This window comes from Equus przewalskii, chromosome 8, assembly GCF_037783145.1.
Source record: "Equus przewalskii isolate Varuska chromosome 8, EquPr2, whole genome shotgun sequence".
Classification (NCBI taxonomy): domain Eukaryota; kingdom Metazoa; phylum Chordata; class Mammalia; order Perissodactyla; family Equidae; genus Equus; species Equus przewalskii.
The window spans coordinates 4,231,562-4,254,793 of record NC_091838.1 but is presented as its reverse complement, the minus strand read 5'-3'; the positions used below and the strand labels follow the sequence as shown (position 1 = coordinate 4,254,793).

The following is a 23,232-nucleotide window of genomic DNA, read 5'->3' as shown; positions in this document are numbered from 1 at the left end:
TTTTCATACCGAACTCTTTTCATGCCTTATACTACACCGGTATGCTACTGGCTCCCAAATCTATACCCCGACCTTCTCCCTGAGCTAGTCCCAACTTCCGCTGGACAGAAATGATTGAATTGCACAGGTGCCTCAAGCCAGACGTTCCCAAACTGAATTCACCAACTCTCCCTCACTAATTCGGTTACTCTTCTCCTCATCTCCATTAATTCCACCACCGTCCACCCAGCAACCCCCTAGTCATCAGAGTCACTGAAGTCTCTTCTACCTTTCTCCTTCTGCCTCCTACTCAACAATCAAGCCCTGTTCATTCGAACTCTTGATATTATCAAAAGAACTTCCTCCTTTTTATTGCTTTACCTTCCTTAGTTCCGGTCTCTACTAGCTCTCACACATACTATTAAAAGTTTCACTGTCTCCAGTTTTGCCTCCTTAAAATCATCCTCTAACCTGGGATCATAAGGATTTGTTGAAAATGCTGTTCAGACTCTATCGTTCCTCTACATATCATCTATACCTGTGATACAATTACAGTAAAAAAAAAAAAAACAGGCCTGTGATTTATTCATTATTATTGTTCCAGCATTTGGCACAAGCCTGGCACAGAATAAAAGCGTATAAATAAAACACCTTGACCACAGCAGTACTCCAAGTTTTTATTAGCGCTCTGGCAGATGCTGGAGCAACAAAAGTCTCTCAAGGTCTACTGAAAAATGAATTTCGAAAGTAAACATCAGCATGGAAAGTAGGCATGACAGAAGTGTGATCACAGAATCTACACAATAGCACTTTAAGAAGCACTATAATCGCACTAATGATCAAAACGCAATGTTGTTTCTTCATGCGGTTGTCCTTAATTACTAGGAAGCAAGGCTTGGTGTAACACACTCATTTTTTGAAGCTACAGGCGATTTGTTACTACTAATAAAGATCTGAAATATGTGAATGATTTGCACGTTTGATAAATTAAATTTTCTAACGTATCCATAAAACAGTGTCTGTTTTGCTCATTTCTGAAGTAAAGCACGTCCTCGAGGGGAGCTGTAAAGCTGTGCTTACAGTTCGCGAGCTGGTACCCCTGGGGAGTGCAGCATTCATTTGCATAGCCCTCTCAGATACAAAATCAAAGAGGCCAGAACTGCTGCTCTATGTACCAGCAAAACAGAGCTGCCGCCGAGGTCTTTACGACTCTGACTTGCTTTCACCAACCACATCAGGCCAACTGAACATGATGGATCCTTTACATCTGTCCCTAAAGGGTCACGGACTCATCCAAAATATTTATTCAACAAGCGTTTATTCCAACGTGTGCAAGGCACGAGACTAACAGAATTCCAATGCTGATAGTCATGACGCATGTCATCTTATTTAAACGTGAACATTCACATGGGCAACAAGTGTGCTTTCCATTGGTACATATGATTTATGCCTTAGCAAGTGTCTCAATGACTCACGTGTGTGTATATGTGTCTGTGTGTGTGCCAGAGGTTTAAAGAATGCAGAAATAATGTCATGGGCTAGTTCCAATATCTGACATTCTGTTCCAGACCCCATCACTCAGCTTACTGTCAACTACCCTACTATGTTTATTTTTTTATTCTATCCACCAATATTGTGTTTGACACAGTTCAGGGTGTATAGCACTTATCTGCTCTCAATGACCTCAGAACCTAGTCAGAAAGATAAGACTCTCTCTTTCACACACACCATCACACACAGAAACCCATGTTATTAAGCAAGGAGGTAAATCAAGCAGAACAACCCAGTAGATATCCAAAATGAATGGTACACATGAAAAATATTTTAGTACCTACTTTTGCATAGTGTGAAAACGTCTAAATGGACTTTTAGCAAATGTCAAGAGTAGGTTCGGGACAAAGTACAGGCTATGTGGTGTTCACGGAATTCACTTTGGGACGCCCAGGTGGCAACTCAAAGAGATCACAATAATGCCAAGAGTAGCTGAAGTGGAAGCACAAGAGGCCCATGTGGACGCTAATGGCAATAAACCTGCCACACCGAGGAGACACACTGGACAGAGAAAACACTGTTTTCAAAGATAAGGTCCAAGTTAAAAGTCCTGAGGGCAGGTGCTTCAATCAGTAGCTGTCGGTGTGTAACTGAGCTGCATCTTACATAGGGAACTCCATGAAGCGTACTCCAAAGCAGAGAGCAACAGGGATTTACTTACAATTGTGGTTCATGAATTTCAAAACAATATTGTGAAAGTCAGCAGACTGTAAGTGTAATGGTTTCTGCAAAAGAAGGAATTGCCCTTTGCTAATAGGATCAGAGGGAAGCATTAGAATATGATTTTAATTGACTTTGGGTCTTTAAAAATGTCTATATTGGGGCTTAAAAGGTAAAGCTTCTTAAGGCAAGATACGAGATACAGGGAAATAACAAGTTTTGAGTACAGACTCCCAAGCCAGACCACTTTCCTCAGTTATTACACTGAAGCATTTGCGGTGTCTTAGCCCAGACTTCACTTTATTTCACCTCCCAAATCCCCACATGTCAACCAAGCAGTTCCTTAGAGTTCAGGTCTCCATGAATCCTGCTGCTTAAAAAGGAGGAGAGATTCCTCTACATTGTATAATTTCTCTCTATAAAACTCCCCAAACTCCTGTCTCACTGAAAGATTGTGTTACCCATTCTTTTACAAAACCACACTGGATCTACAGTACTTAAAAAAAAGAAAAAAAAAACGAAATTAAAAATCTTATTTTAGTCACTTTTCTTCCCCTCAGGCAGGAATTTTCTTTCTGTACTTTTGACTCTTTCCTAACCACACAGACACTAACCCCTTTCCGTTATTTTCCTGTTTTGGGCAACTGTTTGACTGGTATCATTTTTCAGTTCACATCAGTTAGGGAGCTTTCCTTTCATATAAGAAATTGACTTGGGTCCTAAAATGTCTATCTGGGGCCAAAGTGTTCCTTTTGACGCTAGGATTTCTTCATCCTAAAATTACGTGTGTGTGCACATGTATAAAATTAGTTTTGGCTGCTGTGCATTATAAATATCTAAAAGAAAAAAACACAGTTACAGCTTTACAGTAGCTCTCATTTAGGTGGGGCATAAAAAGTGCTTTTGCATAATCACTGTTTTCTGATGTCCTTATGGGTTCAATTTGAGCATTGAGTGTTTTATGGTGTCAGTAGAATTAATACCCTTGATTTATGAACATTTTTATACCTCATTTTCAGCATCATAATGCAAATGCTATAGAAAACATCAAAAATTGTGAATATTAATCTATTAAAATAAATATAGACATTTTGTTTAAAATGTTTACACAGACATTGTAAGGTATGACAGTTGAATTACGGAACCCCTATTTTCAATGAGTAAAATGATAGGTTTTGTATAGGCAGTTTTATTATTTCCTCCTAATGCAGGCAAGTTTATAATTATACTTACATATCCATATATTTTACCTTAAATATGTTGACAATTAGTTTCTGCTGACAGGGGGTGGAAACATTTTTCTCCTTTGATAAATGAGCATCCCATCTGAGAAGAGCAGATTTACTTGTTTCAGAGAATTATGTGAACAGTTATATTCTAATTACAACGTCAGTCTGCATCAATAATTTTACACTCTAACAACTTTCCTTCCTAACATGTCAGTATTATTACTGTTTGCAAATATTCTAATAAGTTAATCTTTGCTTAGCATGTGCATTCTTCTTTAAAAAAAAAATCCCATTTTAAGAAGTGATTCATGAAACCCACTGATTTTAAGTTGGTTTTATATTGCTACCTGCAGGTTGCATTTAAACTGACTATCGGTATCGTTATAAACTCAGAGAATGTGCTGCCTTTTTGAAGAGATGCCGAAACAGGCAGTAAAAAAGAAAGGAATACATGAATAGCAGTGGAGTTTATCATAACTTCCATCCCTTTTTAGGAATTCAGGGAGAAACAGAAATCAGCATTTAAAACAAAACACACAAAAAAACTTACTCATATCTCATGATTCTTTTTAATTTACAGAAAAAAATCTTAAATTTTTCTAATAATCAGGGGCCTGCCCCATGGTGCAGCAGTTAAGTGTGCACATGCCCGATTCCGTGGCCCAGGGTTTCCTGGTTCAGATCTGGGGTGCGGACATGGTGCTGCTTGGCAAGCCACGCTGTGGTAGGCATCCCACATATAAAGTAGAGGAAGATGGGCACGGATGTTAGCTCAGGGCCAGTCTTCCTCAGCAAAAAGAGGAGGATTGGCAGCAGTTAGCTCAGAGCTAATCTTCCTCAAAATAAATAAATAAATAAATAAAAATAAATTTTTCTAATAATCATAATAGAAATTCTCTATTATTTTTCATATTTGTAAATAATCTAGTTTACCAGTTTCCATTTTTAATTAACTTCTGATTATCCTTGGTAATGGGAAATTAATATAACACAGAGAAAACAAATTGGTAAAGTTAAAATATCCACTTTTAATCACTTTTAGTCATTTCTTAATTCACTTTTGACTAAAAAAATGCTTTTAGCTATTTTGCTGAAATTTTAGAACTCCTTCCCCCAAATTTTCTACAACAGTCAGACTATTTCTTTGTTGAATAAACAAATATTAAGTGCCATTGTTGCAGTTCCTGTGCTATACACCAGGAATCTACTTAAAAATTCTAAAAGACACAGAATTCCTCTTCTCTTACTTCTCTGAGTATCAGATGATAGATTTGTATATTTGGAAAACACTTCGAGTTGCCTTAAAAATAGTTATTCTCTTCTTCTTCTTTGCTATCAAAACTTTGCTTTTCTTAAAGTGCTAGTTAAACATGGTCACTTTCCTGTCTTCCCTTACCTTTTTGCCTTTGACTTTCTCTCCTTCCTCCCTACCGGAAGGCAGAAACGATGCTCGGAGTGGGAGCAGCCATCTTGGTACCAGGATAATGAAGGATGCAGTGTAAGCACAGCAGAGAAGACCCAGAGAAGACGTGGGGTCCTGGAGGACTTCTTTAGACAACGCCCAGTCCTGGAAAGTCGGGATGCTGAAGCAGGACAGTGTGAGGGGGACTTGGCAGCAATCAGACCTATAAATCATTCTTTGCTGCTATTAACTCAATCCAGGTACAAAGATAACTTCCTTTTTGATAGAGATTCTGAATATTTGGTTAAAATATTTAAATATTCTTAGGCAATAGCTCTTTTAATATGATACAAACATTCATTCAGACCTTAAATGTTAATTTTCATTTAGGCAAAAACATACTAAAGAAATCTTTAAAGTTTGCTTTCGTGTTAAAACTGCAAAGTATGAAGCATGGAGATATCAGATTATACCACCTGCAAACTTCAGCAAGCTAAGTTAATTTTCTGGTTACAAAACTGTAGTTCGGGTGCATGTAACAATTCCCTTCTTATTCTAATTGGATAATGTTAATCAGTGGAAATAAAATTCAGTTTTCCTGAGATGCGTTTGAAGTTATTTTCACTGCCTGCCCCTCACTTTCCAAGAAAGACGGCACAGGCCTTGTTATTCATGCCAGCTTTGGTGCTGTTTCAATTATCTCATGGTTCAGGGAGTTGTTGGGTTTTAAATGGATACTCCCGCTCTGGGAAATGGCGGCTGTTTTTCACCATATTTTCTCTTATCATCCATAGATAATTAGTTCTGCCTGACAAAGCACATCACAAGGGACGACTCCATAGCTTTCATGAGCATCTCAGCACTATCTTCCTTATGGCTAATTCTCCTGAACCTGTTTAAAACTGTTTCATTATAATTACTATTCCCCATCACTTGTCCAAACTATAAATACAGGCAGTATTAACAGTATATGTAGCAGATATCTGCATGTCATCTTTTTAATGCTCCTAGATATTTGCATAGCAAGAAATTGGGGCATTAAAAAAACAAGCTTATTCCTCTGACCCACAGCATTTGTACTCATACAGCACTATTGGAGGTCTGAGTAGATTATTAATGCCTCTTAAATTCCTAAATATATTACCTCCTCCCACTCTTTACATAAACTGAGTTAACATGAGGGATAACAGTCTCGCTCCTTCACAGCAAATCATAAAGGAGAGTCTATGAGTACCAGTAAAATACATTTTTAAATTCTAAGACACTATCAAATAAAAGATGTGACTTTTTTAAATAAAAGCTTCTCAAGAGTGGAAAAACTTCTATATTAAGTATATAGATCTGTTGTGAAGCATAAGCCAATTAAAATATGCTAACATGAAAATATACTTCTTATAATCAAACAAGTATGGTAATCACATATTTATACTGAGTTGACAGTTAATTACATTTGAAAAAAAAATTATTGACATATTCGTGCTCTCTACTCACATTTTCTAACAGCTCTTTTTCCGTTTGCTCCCTTCTCTTACTTCCACCTTTAACTCTAGACTTCTGAAACTTTAGGCCGTGTGTTCTCTCCAGGTCTTTCCTTTGGAGAGCTCACACATTCAAAGAGCTTCAACTCGCCAAATCCATGCCAATTACTTTCAGGACTCAGAAGCGACAGCTGGGAAATTTAGGTTATAAAAAGCACGTTTTTCTTATTACCTACTAGGTAATTCCATTTATCTATCTGGCTGTCACTTCTAGCATAATATGTCCCCAAACTAACTTAATGACTTTTTCCAACAGAAGTTCCAACAATAACTTATCCCCCTGCCTTTTTTTTTTAAACAGTGATACCCCTGTTTTCTCAGGAAATAGGTGGCATCAACTTATCTTCTCTCTTTTCTTCCCAATCCTCCAAAATCTGGTTGCAAAGTAATTTTAATTCTCCCCTAATATCTCTCTAATTCTATTGTCACTACACTCATTGGTTCAAAACCTCAAGAGTTTCCCAGGTGAAATTCAAAACTGGCCCCCACAGGAGGGAAAGGAGAGACCTAAGAAAGAGGCTGACCACTCCAGGTTGTTATATGGTAGGTTTCATAAGCAAGGGAACTTACGTAGGAGGCTTGCCTTGGGCGACCACAAGATGAGAAGATCTCTGCACCCACCCTCCAGAATCTTAAACGTTTATATAGAGGCCTTAGTGGGGTTCAGTCAAGTATACTGAACAGATGGTCTGAATAACACATCAAGAACACATCAATAACACTCTCAAGCTGTGTCCTCGAAACGGCCCCCACTGCGGGAACAGTGGGCAACATGTACATTTCAAAGACAGGGGAAGAGGTCAGGAGCCTCTGATTGCCCGGATGCAGCTCGTAGGTCAGCCTTGGTCACGACCTCTTGATGACCTCATCCGACAACACTGGTGAGGTTTCTCCCTCAAGCACCAATAGCAGTAACAAAGTCCTCCACGGCCATGGTATTCAGTTTACAGTGTCCTCACAAATGAGATATTTTTAGAATCTTTCTAATGCTTTTCTTCTGTATCAGCTGCTTCAGTACAAAATCACCTCTCTGTCTCGAACCCTTGGTGACATACCCCTCTCTTGACCATTCCTGCTTCTTGAAACTCTCCTGGTTTCCCTTGCGTTCTGACAGCTCCTTTGCAGTCTTCTGAAATGGTGGTGCTGTTTGGGAGCTTAAGAGCTTGAAGCAACACTGCCTGAGTGTGAATTCTGGTTTGGCAGAATGGTGTGTAACCCTGGGCAAATCACATCACTCATTTGCACATCACCTTCCTCATCTGTGAAATGAGGATACTAATGATATCTGTGCCATGTGGTTTTATAACATTAAATGATTTTATCCATGTTTATTAGCTCTAGTTTAGATTACTCTCCTGAGTTCCAAACAAATATTTCTAAGAACACAATGGACATTTTCCCTTGGATCTTTCACAGGCATCTTCTTCCCTCACTCTCTGTTCCCTCCTCCCTCTCCAGCCCTCCCCTGCCATCTTGCTACTTCCTCCTACTTTTTAAAACTCCAAATTATCCTAAAAGGTCCAACTGGGCTGTAACCATAATGTAAGAAAAAAGATCATATGCTGAGAGAGAATGGAGCAGTGCAGGTATAAAGGACTTAAGTTGAATGGGAAAAGCAGATTCCTGATGCGGAAAATGGACAAAAAGGAGAGAGAGAAGCACAGGCAGGATTCCTAAAAGGCCATACAGCTGCGATTGGAGATCCTTCATCCAGGGGCAGGCGCTGGGAGCAGCAGCTTGCTTCCTCTATCTTTTTCTTCCCAGCATCAAGCACAGTGTGGAGAGCATTGCACGTCTGAAATCAAGCTCACTTCCACGAGTGAAAGAAACACATGGAGCAGCAAAACAAAAGAATAAATGAATAAACGATGGTTCCCATGCCTCTGAAAATGTTTGCTCTCTGGCATTTCAGAAGGGCACAAATTAGCAGCATCTGTAAAAGCCATCCAGCCCTGGGTAATTATTCCCAGAAATGAAAGTTTCGTAATATTGTTGAATTGCTATTTGGGACAGGCATCTTGCATTGTTAAATGACAGTCGTAAGTAGTCTCATTTGATGGGCACACGGATGTGGATACTTCTGGGAATGCTTTTAAGCTCCACATCCTGCCAGATCCTTAAGGACGCAGTTCTATTCAAAAATCAGAGCTGCTCTTTGTTTGGACTGCTTATTGAAATAATTATCTTTAAAAACGTTCAGGCCCTTGTTGCTCTTTTTTCATCTTTTCCCCTTGGCAGGATTCTACATCTTCATAGAATGCATAGCCAAATTGCCCAATGCTTTTTCAAAGCAAAAAGACTGTACCTATCTACTAGTACCCAGCGTGCATCACGCCATTTTGGAGTAGTAGCCTGGCTCTCCATCGGAGTGAAATATATATGTCAGGCCGTGAACTTTCACAGAGTGTTGTTCTTACTGCATGAACACTGGAGTCTAATGCATACGGGTATCTATTCAGCAACACCCTGTGCCAGCACTTCAGGCACTTGTCAAAGAGTTCAACCATGACTGGACTGTGAGCCAGTATGTTGGAAAACCTTGCTTGAAAATCCGATATTTAAGAATGTGTAGGGCACACACAAACTGTCCATTACTCCAGGCTCTCAAAAACCTAAACCTACGTAGTTACAGCTTAGGAAAAAACCAGAATCCTGCAGAAACGCTTTCACTGAGTTGAGATTTAATATTAGGTCCTTAATTTTTATAGAAAGAAAATATGAAATATTTATTTGAAAATTATTCTGTACTTATTATTTATTACAAAAGAATCACTACAAAGATATGAGAAATAAACTCCTTTGAGATGTCAGCATTAGAATAAACTTAATCCTTCCTGCTGAACTTGTCTGTTTCCTTGATCAGTCAATGAGAATAACACTTCAGAGGGAAAATTAATCCCTTGTTAAGGAAACTAACTCATGCCAAATGCCTGGTATATTAATGTCTTTGCAACTTTGAAAGAAATTTTATGTTAAAAAAAAACCAACTTTCTTAAAATCATGTTTAAAAAACTAAAAAGGATGAAATAGGATCAATAAGCAAAGGTTTAGTTTATGTTTTAGTCTGAACTTAAAATATTGAGAATCTTTACTATGATGTGCATTGATTCCATTTTAGTTAAATTTGAGATTTGAGTAAAAGAATCCAATTCTGAATTTTTGAATGCCTTGTATGAGCTATATCATCAATGTCTCCCGGAGAAGCAGACTGAAACACAGGGTCCTTTGAGTACATTTTCAGTCACATTAACAAAGTTTCATTGACGAGATTATTTCATCAGTTTTTGCCTATTGTGCATGCATCCTCCAACCTTGCCTGAATAGGTTAAAAGGTAATTCTAATACTGTTGGATAATTTGCAAATATCCACATATTTTAGAGTACCAAAATAGCATTTCTCTAATACAGAATAAATTTACTTCATAATAACAAACGAATGTCTTTATAAACATTATTTAATCTTTTTTTTTCCCTGCTTTTACTCCCCAGATCCCCCCAGTACATAGTTGTATATTTTAGTTGTGGGTCCTTCTAGTTGTAACATGTGGGATGCCGCCTCAGCATGGCCTAATGAGCAGTGCCATGTCCGCGCCCAGGATCCGAACAGGCGCAACCCTAGGCTGCCACAGCAGAGTGCGCGAACTTAACCACTCACTCGGCCACGGGCCAGCCTCCATTATTTAAATTGTACACAACTTAGAGGTTTTGAATGAGCAAACTGTGTAAGTTTTATTAGTCTGTCTACATACCCAACCTGTTTATCTAGTTGAGTGTAATACTTGTCAATTCATTGTTATATCCACAGAATTTTTGTTGTTGATGATGAGAAAAAATACATTATAAACAACACTTAAATCAGCATAAAATTATGATGTATTATGTCTCAGGATTCATATAAAGTTCCTTATCCTGAGTAGAAGAGATTCTAGCTTTATTGGTACCTATACTCAACTCCAGGAACATTTCATCCAGCAACAGAGCCGCTGTCTCTTCCCAGTAGGTTGCTGAAAGAAAATGAAGAGATGCATTACTTTTTGACAAAATTTTATCTACAAAATCCCTCTTCCATGCAAAAAAGTAGTGTATTCTTGAATCAGACACTTAAATTTTAGTATGCTATCCTTGTTTTCTCTTTGTAAACTTTCATTTAGTGTACTATAATATTTTGGTGATAGTGTTTTAAATTAATTGTGCCTCCAGTAAATGTTTGAAAACTGTTGATTTCTTCTTATAAGCCTTAAAACGTGATATATCTTCTGTTGTACAAATGACAAAAAATTTCAGATTCCCTTTTTTGGTAAGAAATGCAACTATCAAGTTTAACAATTAAATTTTGTCTGGGACTTACACATTTTTGCTATCTCAATAATCCAGGCTGTTTAAATTTTTTTAATGAATTACCAATTTTTCTTAAAAATAAACAAAAAATGATGCATAACAAATTTTAATGAAATCTTTTTATAGTCATGTGACAATAGAGGAAAGTCCTACATTTGATTTTATGTAATTTGTGAAGATAAATGCATCTGAAACTGGCACGGACATGTGACTACTGGTAATGAGTGCTGTGCTGCCTTTCCGTATGTGAAGCTTAACTGGGATGTCTGTGTATTTATAAGTTTGTAGTTTGAAATATTCATCTTTTGCCCAGTGGCCGACTAGGAGTTCATTATACTTTTATTTGGAAAGCCTGTGTTTGATCTTTGCTCTTGTTTTCTCTGGAGCTTTAGATGAATAAAATAACAAATAATTTACTGCCCTGAAGCCAAAGAGCCAAGGGCCGTGATCTTTTCAGATCTTAACAAGTTTGACCCCTCTCTACACTAGGGAGGGAGACATCCAGAGGGAAAAAGAGGAATCTGGGGAATACAGACACACACATATCACATAAATAATTGAGTATTTCCTAATATCATTTTCTATTAAATATCTACTCACACATACAAAAGATTTCTATTAATTAAATAAAAGTAAAAGTCAAGTGATTAAGTATTAACATGTCTTACCCTTGCCCTACATATGTACCCTTAATATGTATCCAGGAAGATATAAGAGGTCTGAGTTCTGAGGGAAGGAGAAAAAAAGAGAGTAGAGAATACCAAAGGAAACTAAGAGTGCAAAATAGAACAGTTATATAGACGTAATCTTTCTATTGTTTCAATGAGACCAAAAAAGGAATCTGGAAAATACAGATTTAGACATGCCACATGTTAGATTTCCTAGTCTCATTTTTAACCAAATGTCTATTCATACATTTGCTGGTACAAAAGATGTACATGAGCGAAGATCAATGATTTAAGGGTTCAACTCCATGGTAAGACGCTTGCAGAACACATTGTCACAAGATTTGTCACCGTACGATTATTCTACTACACTTATCTGGCTTTTGAAAACTCTTAATTTCATTCCTAGAAAAAGAAATTTTGTTTTCAAAAAGGTAAGTTTCCTATTAGTGGAAATAAATAAATGACTAAATTTCATGGAAATCAGAAGTGCCTCTTGACAGGAGCCCGAGACCAGATAATAACAAACTAATCTCATGCATTCATCTCTTGAACGCGATAATATTTAAGCAGACAACAAATGAATAACCTTTACCTCAAAGAAAACATTTCAGAGTTAATATTGATATATTAATTGATAAATTGATATTGATAAAATGCATATCATCTCTAAACCCCAGGTTTCTAAAATTAAAACAAGTAAACAAAAAGAAAAAAATCAACAGAAGAATCATAACTATAACTCCACAACTATATCTTTGGACCTAAAGGAGCTACTCCATACCTCTGAGCCTAGGATCTCGTGGGTAGACAATAAAATACATCTTCAAGATTCTTCTCCGTAGGCAAAATTAATTTTCCAGTGAAACCACATTGACATCTATTACCACTCTGGATCATTAGGATAAATAAGTCTCTTGATTTTTAAACACAAATGAAGATAGTTCTTTCTGGTTTTCTCTCTCTCCCTTTTTAAAAATGTTACTTCCTCTGGTATAGCGTTTTGCTAACCTCAGCGAGATTGTTTCCTGGTTTTCAGGTAACATTCAGTTTCACTAAAGAAACACATTGTAAAGTCTGCAATATTTTTCTAACTTACTTTTTGTCACGTGTCTTTTAAGACTCATCTGTATGACCCGAATCTGTACAGTGTTGTCACTTTTACATTTCCCACGTATTTTGGGGAGATTTTCCTGGCCCCCTACTCAATGCTCTTGGTCTGACAATTTCCCTTCCTCCCTCCTTCTTTCCTTTCTGTCTTGATTTCCTTTCCTTTCTTTCTGTGCATCCCGCTCCCCACCCCTCCCTCTCCTCTGTGCTATTCCTTTTCCCTCCACCCTTCCACCCACTATCATTTTCCCAATTTCTTGGCTGTAATGACAGCACTTGGTCATTGATGTTACCTTTCCTTTCGCATGTTGTCAGCTGTGTCATGAGATAGGAAAGCCCTTCGTTGTTCTACGTTTCACGTAGTCCTGCGTCCCTGGGCAGAGCCCTTTAGAACCTGTTTCTGATTATGAGGACTTTATGACAGCACATATTCCAAGCACCTAAAACATACCAAGTAGTTATTCAATGGTACACATTTTTCCTTTATGATGCTTCTCATTTGCTTTTTTGTTTTGTTTTGTATAAATCTCCTGTTTTGTTCCCTTCAGACTTCTCATATGCTGATATTAATACAAAATAAAGTGTTTTGAAATTAACTTAATATTTTTAACCTTTAGTACCTTTTCAGAGGCCTATTTCTGGCTCTAAGATTGCCACATTTTCACCTTTAACTCTTCAAATCTAAAGAGATAGCTTGGATAAATTTGCAGCTTCTAAATTTATAAACTGACATATTTTATAGTCTCGTTAGAGTGGATGATTGTCAGATCAGTAATCAATGAATAGTAACAAATGGTGCAGAACACTGAACATGTCATGTGCTGCTCTTTTCCTTCTCTGTGCCTACAGTGTATTTATCAGGAAACTCATCAGGGCTTTCTTGTGTACACTGTCTGTCACTTCCACCGGAGGTCACTTTATTATAGAACTACACTCAATCTATTTAATGCAAAATAAACACATTCAACTAAGAATACTAGTAGGCACATTAATTTGTTTCAAATTTCCTTACTTAGCAACATGCATATTTTATATGAAAAAATGAGTGTAAATAAGTCATAAGAAATTTTGATACATATTTTATTCTACATATATGAATTTTGAGTTTCCATAAAACAAATTATGTGGAGTGAAATAAGAAATATTAAAAATTACATTACACAGAAATTTTGATAGTTCTTTCTTCTTTATTTTACTCATGCTATATTATATTATTACTACTTATTTTCATACCTTCTAAACTCTTTGATAATTTGTACAAATTATTTGATGAGTTTTGGTATTTACAATTCCTCCAAATAGAAATATTGGAAAAAGTAAAGAAAACCACCCAAACTTGAAAGAGAAGCATAAGCAAAGTATGTTCACATGCAGGATAGGACACATAATGAAAACAAAAATGAAAATTAATCAAAAATAAAAATCACTAAGTTGTGAAAAAAATTATCAAGCAAAACAAGAGGAAATTATTTGAGGGCATTAAATATAAAATGGTATATCTGAACCACGATTTGTAACACAGAATTTATAACTAAATGTATATGCATAGGTAAAAAGCATACATGTGCACATATAATTCATGCATCTTCAATATTTTCTAACGGAAAAACACTGAGATTATGCAGCCTACATTTCAAAATAGATTTTTCCTCAATCATCATTATTTATTTGTCTTATCTTAAATTTAGTATACTTTTCAATTATGAATCCTCTATGGCTTACTTTAGAATGCACACCCAAAGGAGTAGTTCACAGTCATAACTTTGCTTGAAAAAGTTTCTAGAGTTAACTCTTGAGGACATGACCAGGAAGTACATGACCACATCTTTTGCACAGATTTTTGCTAAAGAAAAAATTAACCCCTTCATCTCTGCTTTTGAAGGTTTATTTCCTTCTCCTTATGTTTTATGGACTCAAAAAAGTGAATGAAAATATATGTTCTCCCACTGTTATTTGTGGTGAATATATAGCCAAGCCAATTCCCACAAATTTATTTTAGATCTATTTACTTTATTTAGAATATTATGCATTTGTTAATTGGCATCAGTAACAGTACTTGAGAATATTTACTATCTTTCATGTATTTTTTTGGAAATATTTTATTCTAGCTGTAAGACCAGAAAAAATTTTGGTACAATCCCACCTCTAATATGTACTCACGATGCAATCGTGGGCAAATTGCTTAAATTCTCCGACTTTATTTTCCTAACCTGTAAAATGAGTACAATAATATCAATGTCACAGAGCAGTTGCAAGAATTAAATGAGAGGTTATGCTCAGTAAATACTCGTTCCCTTTTCCTAACTTTGTTCACTCGGTTTTAATGCGGTGATGCAACCTAAAAGATGAGAATGGCACACTGGAAATAAAATAAATGGAATATTTTGAGCCTCACACTGTAATTATGTAAGTAAATGGAAAAAGAGCAGAGAGGATATTGATGTCTTGCTTTTTCTTCAGCAGAGCTGCATTTAACGTAAAGGGGAGTCATTTTATTGAATAATAAAAGCCTGACAATCACAGTGATTGGCTGACGGCCATTACTGCAGTGTAATTCTAAACAGCTTGTTTTTCAAAGTTCTTCTTGAATAAATCTTTAAAATGCAAGCCTTGCCCAGCTTGGTTGCAAGGTTCAAAACTTGTTTTTAAAGTGAAGTTTCCTACATTTGAGTACTGCTGTGATATAAGCGATGGAAAAAATATGCATTAAAATAGTATATTCTTATAAAATAATTAAAATCAGATATTTTTTGACATGGAAGGAAAAATTTGAAAAATTTAGCAAACTAATGTTTAAATGGTAAACAAGATTAATTCGTGACTTAGAGAAGAAAAGACTACACGTGTGAAAGAAAAAAAAGTGAAGCCCAAAGTGTTTTACCGTGAAAAGCACAACATTTGATCTGTATTATCCGGCTTAAACCCGGGTGATTTCTGAACAGAACTCAACAAGGCTTCGAAGTTACCAAATCCACTTTGACGCATTCATTTTTCCCAGGCAGTATTTCTAATCAATCCTCACTCAGTGGGCGTAGAGCTGGCAACTCACCAAAATAAATATTTAATGATATTTTAATGGTTACTTTAAATCTCTTTTATTTAAGTTGTGGATTAATACTTTATTTGGTCAATGAATTCTGAACATAATGTTTGAGAAACGTATTTGCTATCGAAGCTCTCTGCAATGGATGTGTATTTCATTTTCAGAATTGTCCAGGTTAGACCATCTCTGATGGAGGCATTTTATCTTAAACGTCAACATCGGAAGTATTGAGATAAAGATCAGAGGCAGCAATCTGTGAACTGCAGCCCTGTGTTAATTGCTCATGCTCAAACATAGAGACGCCAACTAATTGCACACAACCCAGATTCAAAGCAGCACAGGGAAACGGTCTTGACGTTAGTATTGCGCAAAACTGAAGAGATACAGATGTGTTCCAGCGCCCAAAAAGCTGATTCTTGATCAGGCAGCAAGAGAAGAATCTCAGCGCATCCAGCGATTGGCTGATGGAATCTTTGTTCAGGCGCCAGGCATCCTAAACCAGACGCGAGGCGGAGGAATGCCTCTCTCACCCTCACCTTCCCAGTTCCCGGCGCAGCCACCTGGGCTCCCGTGGGCTGCGCCGCCGCCTCACTCCTGGTGCACGTCTCCCCCTCTCGACCGTCAAGTGCTCTCTCCCTCTCCGAAAGCACTTACACAATGGACTCACTTGTTTCCCTGGCGCCTCTCCTTTGACTTCCAGCCCCAGCCCACAACTTGAGCGAGAGTCAGGCAGGCGCCTCTCCAGCCATGGAGCACGGACCCGCGGAGCCTTCCAGACGGGCTTGGAAGCACACGCGCACACGCAGACACAACAAACAATGCCTGGCCCACGAACGAATACATTAACGCCCCCCACGCCCCCACCCATGGCTCTGCAACCCGCAGAAAGCAAGCCGGGACGGGGTTTCCGAAAGGAGGGCCGTTTCGTCTTTCAAACGGCAAACATTCCTCCCTAATGACGGCGAAAGAGCTGCTGCGCGTTCTGATGGCAATAAAGATTGACGGTGGCTTTGCCCGTGACAACGCCCCCAGGATCGCGCAGAGCCAGGCTCCCCGGGAACCGCCAGGGGGAAGCGCAGGTGTAAGGGGAGGGAAGAGGGGAGGAAGGGAGGGAGGGATGAGAACTGGGGAATCAGGGGAAAAAAAGAAAATGGATGAGTTAAATCGGGCTTTCATAGTGAAACTTCGGGAGAGAAAGGGATGGGCTCTCTCCCCAGGTAACTCCCCGGAGGGCGAAAGCAGATGACTACCTAGCGAGTGGCGAGCAGCAGCAACAACTTGCAGGTGAGCAGCAAGTTGCCGACCTCCTCCCAGGCGCCAGATCAGCATCCCCCGCGCGGCCCGGGACCCGCGCGCCCTCCCCTCGGAGGCGGTGCCGCTGGCGGCAGCAGCGCAGCAGGGGGAGCGGCGGCGGCGGCAGCGCGCCCGGCCCGGCCCCGCGCGGCGCCCCCTCCGCCGGCGCCCTGCCCGTCTTGCGTGTGCGTGTGCGTGTGCTCAGCCCCAGCGTGAGCGGCACCTGCTCGCGCGGCTCACAGCGGAGGCAGCGTCGCCGCGAGCTGCGGGCCGCCGGTGCCGGGCTCCCGCCGCCGCCTCGCCAGCCGGAGCGGGGCTCCGTGGGCTCCCCTCGCCGCGTCGGTCCGTCCCCGCCGCCTGCGAGTCCGCCGGGCTGCGAGTCACGTGTCAGTGCCCGAGGCAGAGCCGGAGAGAAAAACCGCGCTCCCTTCCTTCTTGCACCGCCATACTGTATTTTATCCTAAATCTCATTTTTATTCCAACATTTTACTCCCGCTCGGTGAGTACCTTCTCAGTGGCATTCTTGTCCTATTCTTTTTTATTTTTGGTCCTTTTTTTTTGTTTTTGTTTTTTTTCTTCTTTTTATTTTTTTCCACTTCTTTGATTATTGTTTCTATTTGGGAAAGCTGGAGGAGCATGGTTTGGAGCCTTTTCCGGAATCCAAGTTTTTCTAGCATGCGATGGTTCTGTAGCCCGGGCGCTGTGTCCGGGAGTCCGCGGCGGCCGTGCCCGCCGGGAGCGACTCCTGAGTCCAGCGGAATATGCAACTGGTTTTATGGAAAAAGCGATGTGAAGTATGGTGCCTCTTTTTTCCCTTTGTAGAAATAAAAAGCATGTTTCTAACTCTTTTTTTTTGGCATACTCTTTTTCTTATAAGATTTTTGTAGAGGTGGGATTTCACGGCAGTGCTTACAAGTTTGTGGCTTTGCAATACTGGTACAAACCGCTGAGCAAAGACATGAATTTTCTAATTTTTTTTTGGTGCCCTTTTTGGATGCCGGTGAGAACAAATTCGTTTTTTTCCCATCTGTTTTTGATACCCGTTGATAACATGAAACTTTTCTTGCAGCTGGTTCCTGGGATGATTTTTAAGCAAAATACTTTTTTTCCTCCTTTAAATTAACTATGACTTTTGCACATTTGACTTTTTTTAAAAAAAAAAACCGAGATAATTTTATGATAGATATCCTGATATCTATATCTATATTATCCCTTCTTCCTCTTCCCTCCTCTCCCTGTAAATCAATTTTCAAATGATGGCAGTGGAAGGTTTTTCTGGAAAAAAAAAAATGAAGTGCGGTTTGGTTTCCTTGTCAACGGAGGATGAAGTGCACAGCTGAGCAGCTCGCAGAGAGCAGGTACATGGTCCCCTTGGAGGCGTTTCCCGGGTTTGCAATGGCAACACTGGTCCTGGCAGAGAAATCTGTGTGTATGTGTGTGCGCGCGTGTGTGTGTGTGTGCGCGCGCGCGCCTCCGGGCAGGGTCCGAGCCCGCGGTGGGGAAGCCGTGCCGGGAGCTAGGGAAGCCCGAGTGTGTCCCGGCCTCGGGGTCGTGTTTGGATGCGCGCACGACGCCGTCCCTCCCTCGCTGCGCCCAGGTCGGCTCGGCGGCCGCCGGCGGGCCCTGTAAGTTCTCCGAGGGCCACTTGCAGAGCAGGAGGGGCGAGGGCCGAGGAGGCGGCCGGCCGGCGGGCGGGAGACGGGGCAGCATCCTCCGGAGGGGCTGGCTGCTGGCCACGCGGCCGGGAGCTCGAGACCTTTCCAGATCCCCGAGGATGGCAACAGCTCCCGCGCGCTCAACTCCTGCTCCTCCTCTTGGCCAGGAGTAAACAACGCAGTAGGTCTTTCCCGGCCCGCTTGGCTTGTTGCGAAGGATTTTGCTTTCTTAATGGTGCTGCCTTTGGATCTTTTCCTTCTGTGTTGTGTTGCTTTGATTTTAAAGCGCTGGCTGGCATCTGCCAGGACATGGGGAAATGGTTACTTCCTAAGACGGTCAGTTGGGTTTAATATTGAGGACGAAACTGTTAGTTTGCGTTGAGACTACACCCCTAAGATACAAAATGGGCTTTTATCTGAGTTTTAAAGAGACAGCGTTTTCCCTCGTTTTAACCACCTGATGGTAGTTCCGTAGATTTTCCCCAGAACGGGGCACAGGACGAGGTAGGCTTGGTGATGGTGGTGATTGATTTCGCTGTGGTGGTAGCGTTACAGTTCTCAGTGTTGAAGGTCTTCTGTGGAATTTTGTCATTGTCCTGTTGCATATTTCCAGTATAATCTAGCATTACTTTTTGGAGCTGTACCAGTTGGTAATAAAAAGCCTTTTCTGTGCTTAACACAGTGACAGAATCTGCTGGAAAACTTGCTGTCCCAATAAATTTCATGTCATGCTTTAAACCTTAAAATCTGGAGGGTGACTATTATTTAAATGATTTGATTTTGAAGCTTTGATATTCTTTCTTTTTTTCCTTAAATGAAGAGTTCAGCCTTGATTTTGTCATATGTATGTATATAATTTGGATTCTGTTAAAATAGATATAAAGCAAATGAAATAACTTTTTACCTCTCTGATTAAGTTTTCTTCTAGGTTATCTACAGATATGAAAACTAATTCCAGCATACAGAAGGGCCCATGACCAATAGGTTAATAATATACAGTGTGGCCTTTTCAGGCAAATATTTCTCTAACTCTGTAACCTCAGTTTGTGGAATGAAAAGTTTTGTGCCTGTATTTCTTTACTTTTTGTGGTGAAAGAATTGGGAGTGCAAATGATTATCTGTAGAAGATTAAAATTTATTGTAATATCTAGAAAGGTATATATTTTTTAAATAACAGTGAACTTTCTCATTTTAAAGGTCTTTGCAAGTTGCAGTGTGAATTTTTTTGTTCTCAGGGTAGCTTTTCTCTGTTAAGAAAGTCCTGTTGCATATATATAAGGAAGACAGCATGTCCTGTCTGTGGACTTGAAGATTTCATATCTTGAGGGGCATACTTCTAAGATTTGACACAAATATAATATGACTGAGCTTTAAATTTTGTTTTTTGTGTGTGTAGTGACCACATTACTAAAATGTAGTTTTTCATTATGGGTTTAAACAGCTACCAAAAACATTAAAAAAGCCACTTGCGACATTCTGTTTTTTATCATAATATATATAAGTAGAAATGCTCATTTATTTAAAATGCAAGATGATGCATGTATGTTTCTTTGCAGGTCGTATGCACTGTAAGGCATTTAGGTCTTTTAAAAGAGAGAGACAGAGTGAGTGAGAAAGAAAAAACTTGAGAAATCAAACCAGAATTTTCAGAGGACCAGTTGCTGCCCTAAGGGGGTGGGGAGGGAGGAGTAGCTGTGTCTTAAGATGGGGTAAAGGGGGAGCTGAACTCTATGATGTTTCTAAATGAGACTGAAACCATAAGGAGGCAGACGACGGTGTTCATAGGATTTTAACGTGGGAACAGACATGCAGTTGTGCTTTGAATTCTGTAAATAAGGATCATGCTAAGAACCTTTAGTCATCTTAGGTTTTCATTTAGTTGGTGTTCCTTGTTCACTATCTTATATGCTTATGTTAAATTTCAATCTACTACATTCAGACTTTTGAAGTTTTCTCCTCCATGAGTCATATTAGGAATTTGCAACTCTTTAAACTGGTCACCTAGTCTGAGTTTTTTGGTTTAAGTCTTCGCATGTGGTCTCCTAGAGTTAGCACCGCCTACTGGTTTCTCGTGGAAAAATAGTACTATTCTTTCATTTAGCAAGCAGCCCACTCAGATTCTGATCAACTTAATCATGTAAATTATTTTCAACTGCTTACTGAGAGGAAAAAAATTACTTTTCAGGGAAAGAGGTTTTGGGAGGTGAAGGTGGGGGGTAAGGGAAAGAAGACAAATTAAATTCACTGTTGCACCGCCAGCTGACCTTAAGTATTTTATTATCTGAATTGCAACAAAGAAATTGTCACAAACTTAAAACAGCCTGTTAAATTTCCTAGAACTTTTCTATGGGATGCCAAAATTTGTACATTTTCAAGAATCCTGGATTACTGAATTAATTTTACAGTTTCTTCCCGAGTCTTGAACATTGTAGAGAAAGAAGGCTGTAGTTGGAGTTCTGTCTTGACTGTGTGGTCTGCCCAAGTATTCTAAAAGAAGAGTTTCATCATTAAAAATAAGCATTTAATTACTTGTTATATGTATTCTTACATGGTTATAAGCTAGCAAGTAGCTCACTGATTTTTTTCCTAGTATGCACGAAGCAGCCACACTGTCGTGGTGTTATATATAAAGGGGAAAAGTTTCAAACACATTTAAAAGACACTCTTCTATATTCTTAAGTACAAAAGATATATTGCCTTTTTAAAAAGAGATAGTTTATTTTCTCTAATTTTTATGAAAGGCTAGTGGTTTAAAGAGCTACTATATTTATCCAAACAAACGATGCCTTTAGAATATAAAAATAATGGAATAGGAAAATAACGCACATACATTTGATATGCCAAAAATTATATTTTTCTAGTTAAAAGAATCATGTGCTATATGGATAACTGTTTCTTACATAAAATAGTTACTTTTTAACGCAGCTAGTAAGAAGTGTGTGGAAAAGCTCCTGTTTCTGTTACATCCTGGAAAGCATTCCCCTTGAATGAGTGTGGCGTGCCTTGTTTACTGGGCACTGATACCGTAAGCAGTTAATGTTACAGTGCCTCAAATCAAATCAGACGCTACATTGCAAGTAGAGGAGAAGTTTGCATGAGAAAGGGAAATTGAAGAAACTATTTTAATTATAATTTAATTATTCTTTTCTCTGACTTTTGAAAACTCTTATTTATAATGATGATTAGCTGTGCTTTAAAAAATACAGTTTTGGGGCCAGCCCGGTGGCATAGTGGTTAAGTTTACATGCTCTGCCTCGGCGGCCCGGGGTTCACAGGTTTGGATTCTGGGCACCGACCTGGCACTGCTCATCCGGCCACGCTGCGGCAGCGTCCTACATAAAACAGAGGAAGATTGGCGCAGATGTTAGCTCAGTGACAGTCTTCCTCAAGCAAAAAGATAAAGATTGGCAACATATGTTAGCTCAGGGCCAACCTTCCTCACACACAAAAAATATAGTTATGTCTTCACTTCTTGTATCATACATCCATTAAGAAAATTCTATTTTGTGTAAAAAAAAAACTGAGGTAATGATGAATTTTATTCTACTGACTGTTTATAGAGCTCAGGAAAGTAAGTAAAAACTAATTAAAAAAATTACTCGCTGATATGAAGTTGTTATTTTCTTATTGTTTCATTATTATTATTATTTGCTACTTCTAGTGACTTGCACGAATGCATTTAAAATCCCATCTTCATAATTCAGGATGATTTCTTTAATAAATTTCTCTGCAGTAATTGACAGTTGCAGCATAAACTTTCACATTAGTGACAAGGGGAACATTTAGTTTTGCTATACCATGATTTTGAGGACAGTAATTATTAAAGAAAATTTAAGTAATAGGTAATTTCTGACTGTATCAAAAGCTAGTTACACATTTAGCAAGTGTCATATAAATATAATGTTTGTCGTCGCTCTTCTTTTTGTTATTAAATTTTGACCTGCAGAACACATATATCTCACCCAGCTATTGCCAACTTTTAGTAGTTTTGCTTATTCTCATAGCTTTTAGGTGTTCAAGAAAGTGTTAGGGAATGTTTTTTGTTGTTCATTTGTTTCATTAGACTTATGTTAAATAGCACATTTGTGGAAAGTTGATTTTGTGTTTTTCTAATTCTCTCCAAATTTTAAAGTTATTTGTTTTGCATTGTCTTGCTGTTTTTCTGGGGCAGAATCCTGGAAAACATGGAGGTGTTGATGTTTTTCCATGCATTCCTAGCTGGAGAAAGGGCAATGGGCGAACTTCGGTTAGTCTTTAGCATAAATGTCTTCTGAACTGTCCTTGGAGATTCCTCAGCTGGGGTCGAAGCTGCAAGATTTATTTCTGGGTCCTGTGTAAATCTAAATGGAGAGGAGAATTATAGGGGAGAACTTGGGGGCCCTGTCTTGCTTTTCTGAAAGATGCAGTAGAAAGCATCACTGAGCACCCTCATGCTAAAGGAGCACTAGAGAGTTGATTTGCATAAATATGTTTCCTAAAATTACATCGGACTCAGCAATTAATATTTTTTTTTTGCTTAGAATAATATACTTGAATATTTTGTCTGAACTTTAACAGTGGAAGTTAATTGCGTTCATACGTAATCCATGTGTTTAGAGAAATATTTATACACATTTTGATAGCCATATGCTAACTTATAATAGGAAGAACATATTTTTGAGTCAGTTTGGAAATTGTTAGCAGGTTGGAGTAGGGAAAGGATGTTTTCTCATTAAGTCAAGATGAGAGGAAAGAAAAGGAGGACTGACATCTCTTGATGTGCCTAGTGA

General features: G+C 38.9%; 2 protein-coding genes across 32 annotated transcripts in view; one reads left to right on the top strand and one right to left on the bottom strand.

Moving 5' to 3' along the window:
* Positions 1–9,839: 9,839 nt before the first annotated feature.
* LOC139085357 (uncharacterized) lies at positions 9,840–17,643 on the bottom strand. Its single transcript, XM_070632428.1, has 4 exons — positions 17,488–17,643; positions 16,766–17,256; positions 12,766–12,912; positions 9,840–10,363 (listed from the first exon to the last, which is right to left on the bottom strand). The coding sequence occupies exons 1-3, from the start codon at positions 17,641–17,643 to the stop codon at positions 12,888–12,890; spliced, it is 672 nt and encodes a 223-aa protein (XP_070488529.1). The 3' UTR covers positions 9,840–10,363; positions 12,766–12,887.
* Positions 16,506–23,232, top strand: part of RALYL (RALY RNA binding protein like) — a 657,017-nt gene continuing 650,290 nt past the window's right edge. For 7 of the 31 annotated variants that reach the window (XM_070631417.1, XM_070631405.1, XM_070631410.1 and 4 more), the window contains exon 1: positions 17,175–17,307. Coding sequence is in view for 1 of the 31 variants with exons in the window: in XM_070631388.1 (XP_070487489.1) it covers positions 18,368–18,644 (277 nt within the window). In the remaining 30 variants the exon portion in view is untranslated. Of the gene's footprint in view, positions 16,800–17,171; positions 18,167–18,255; positions 18,800–23,232 lie in introns of those variants that run through there. The other 24 variants (XM_070631418.1, XM_070631406.1, XM_070631412.1 and 21 more) reach the window with 17 other exon arrangements.

Coding starts and splice junctions, on each gene's coding strand:
- LOC139085357 (XM_070632428.1), bottom strand. CDS start 17,643: ATGCTTTTTATTTCTACAAAGGGAAAAAAGAGGCACCATACTTCACAT. Junction 17,257..17,487: donor GCCCGGGCTACAGAACCATC/GCATGCTAGAAA, acceptor GATAAAATACAG/TATGGCGGTGCAAGAAGGAA. Junction 12,913..16,765: donor TGCTGCTCGCCACTCGCTAG/GTAGTCATCTGC, acceptor GGTATGTTTTAG/GTGCTTGGAATATGTGCTGT.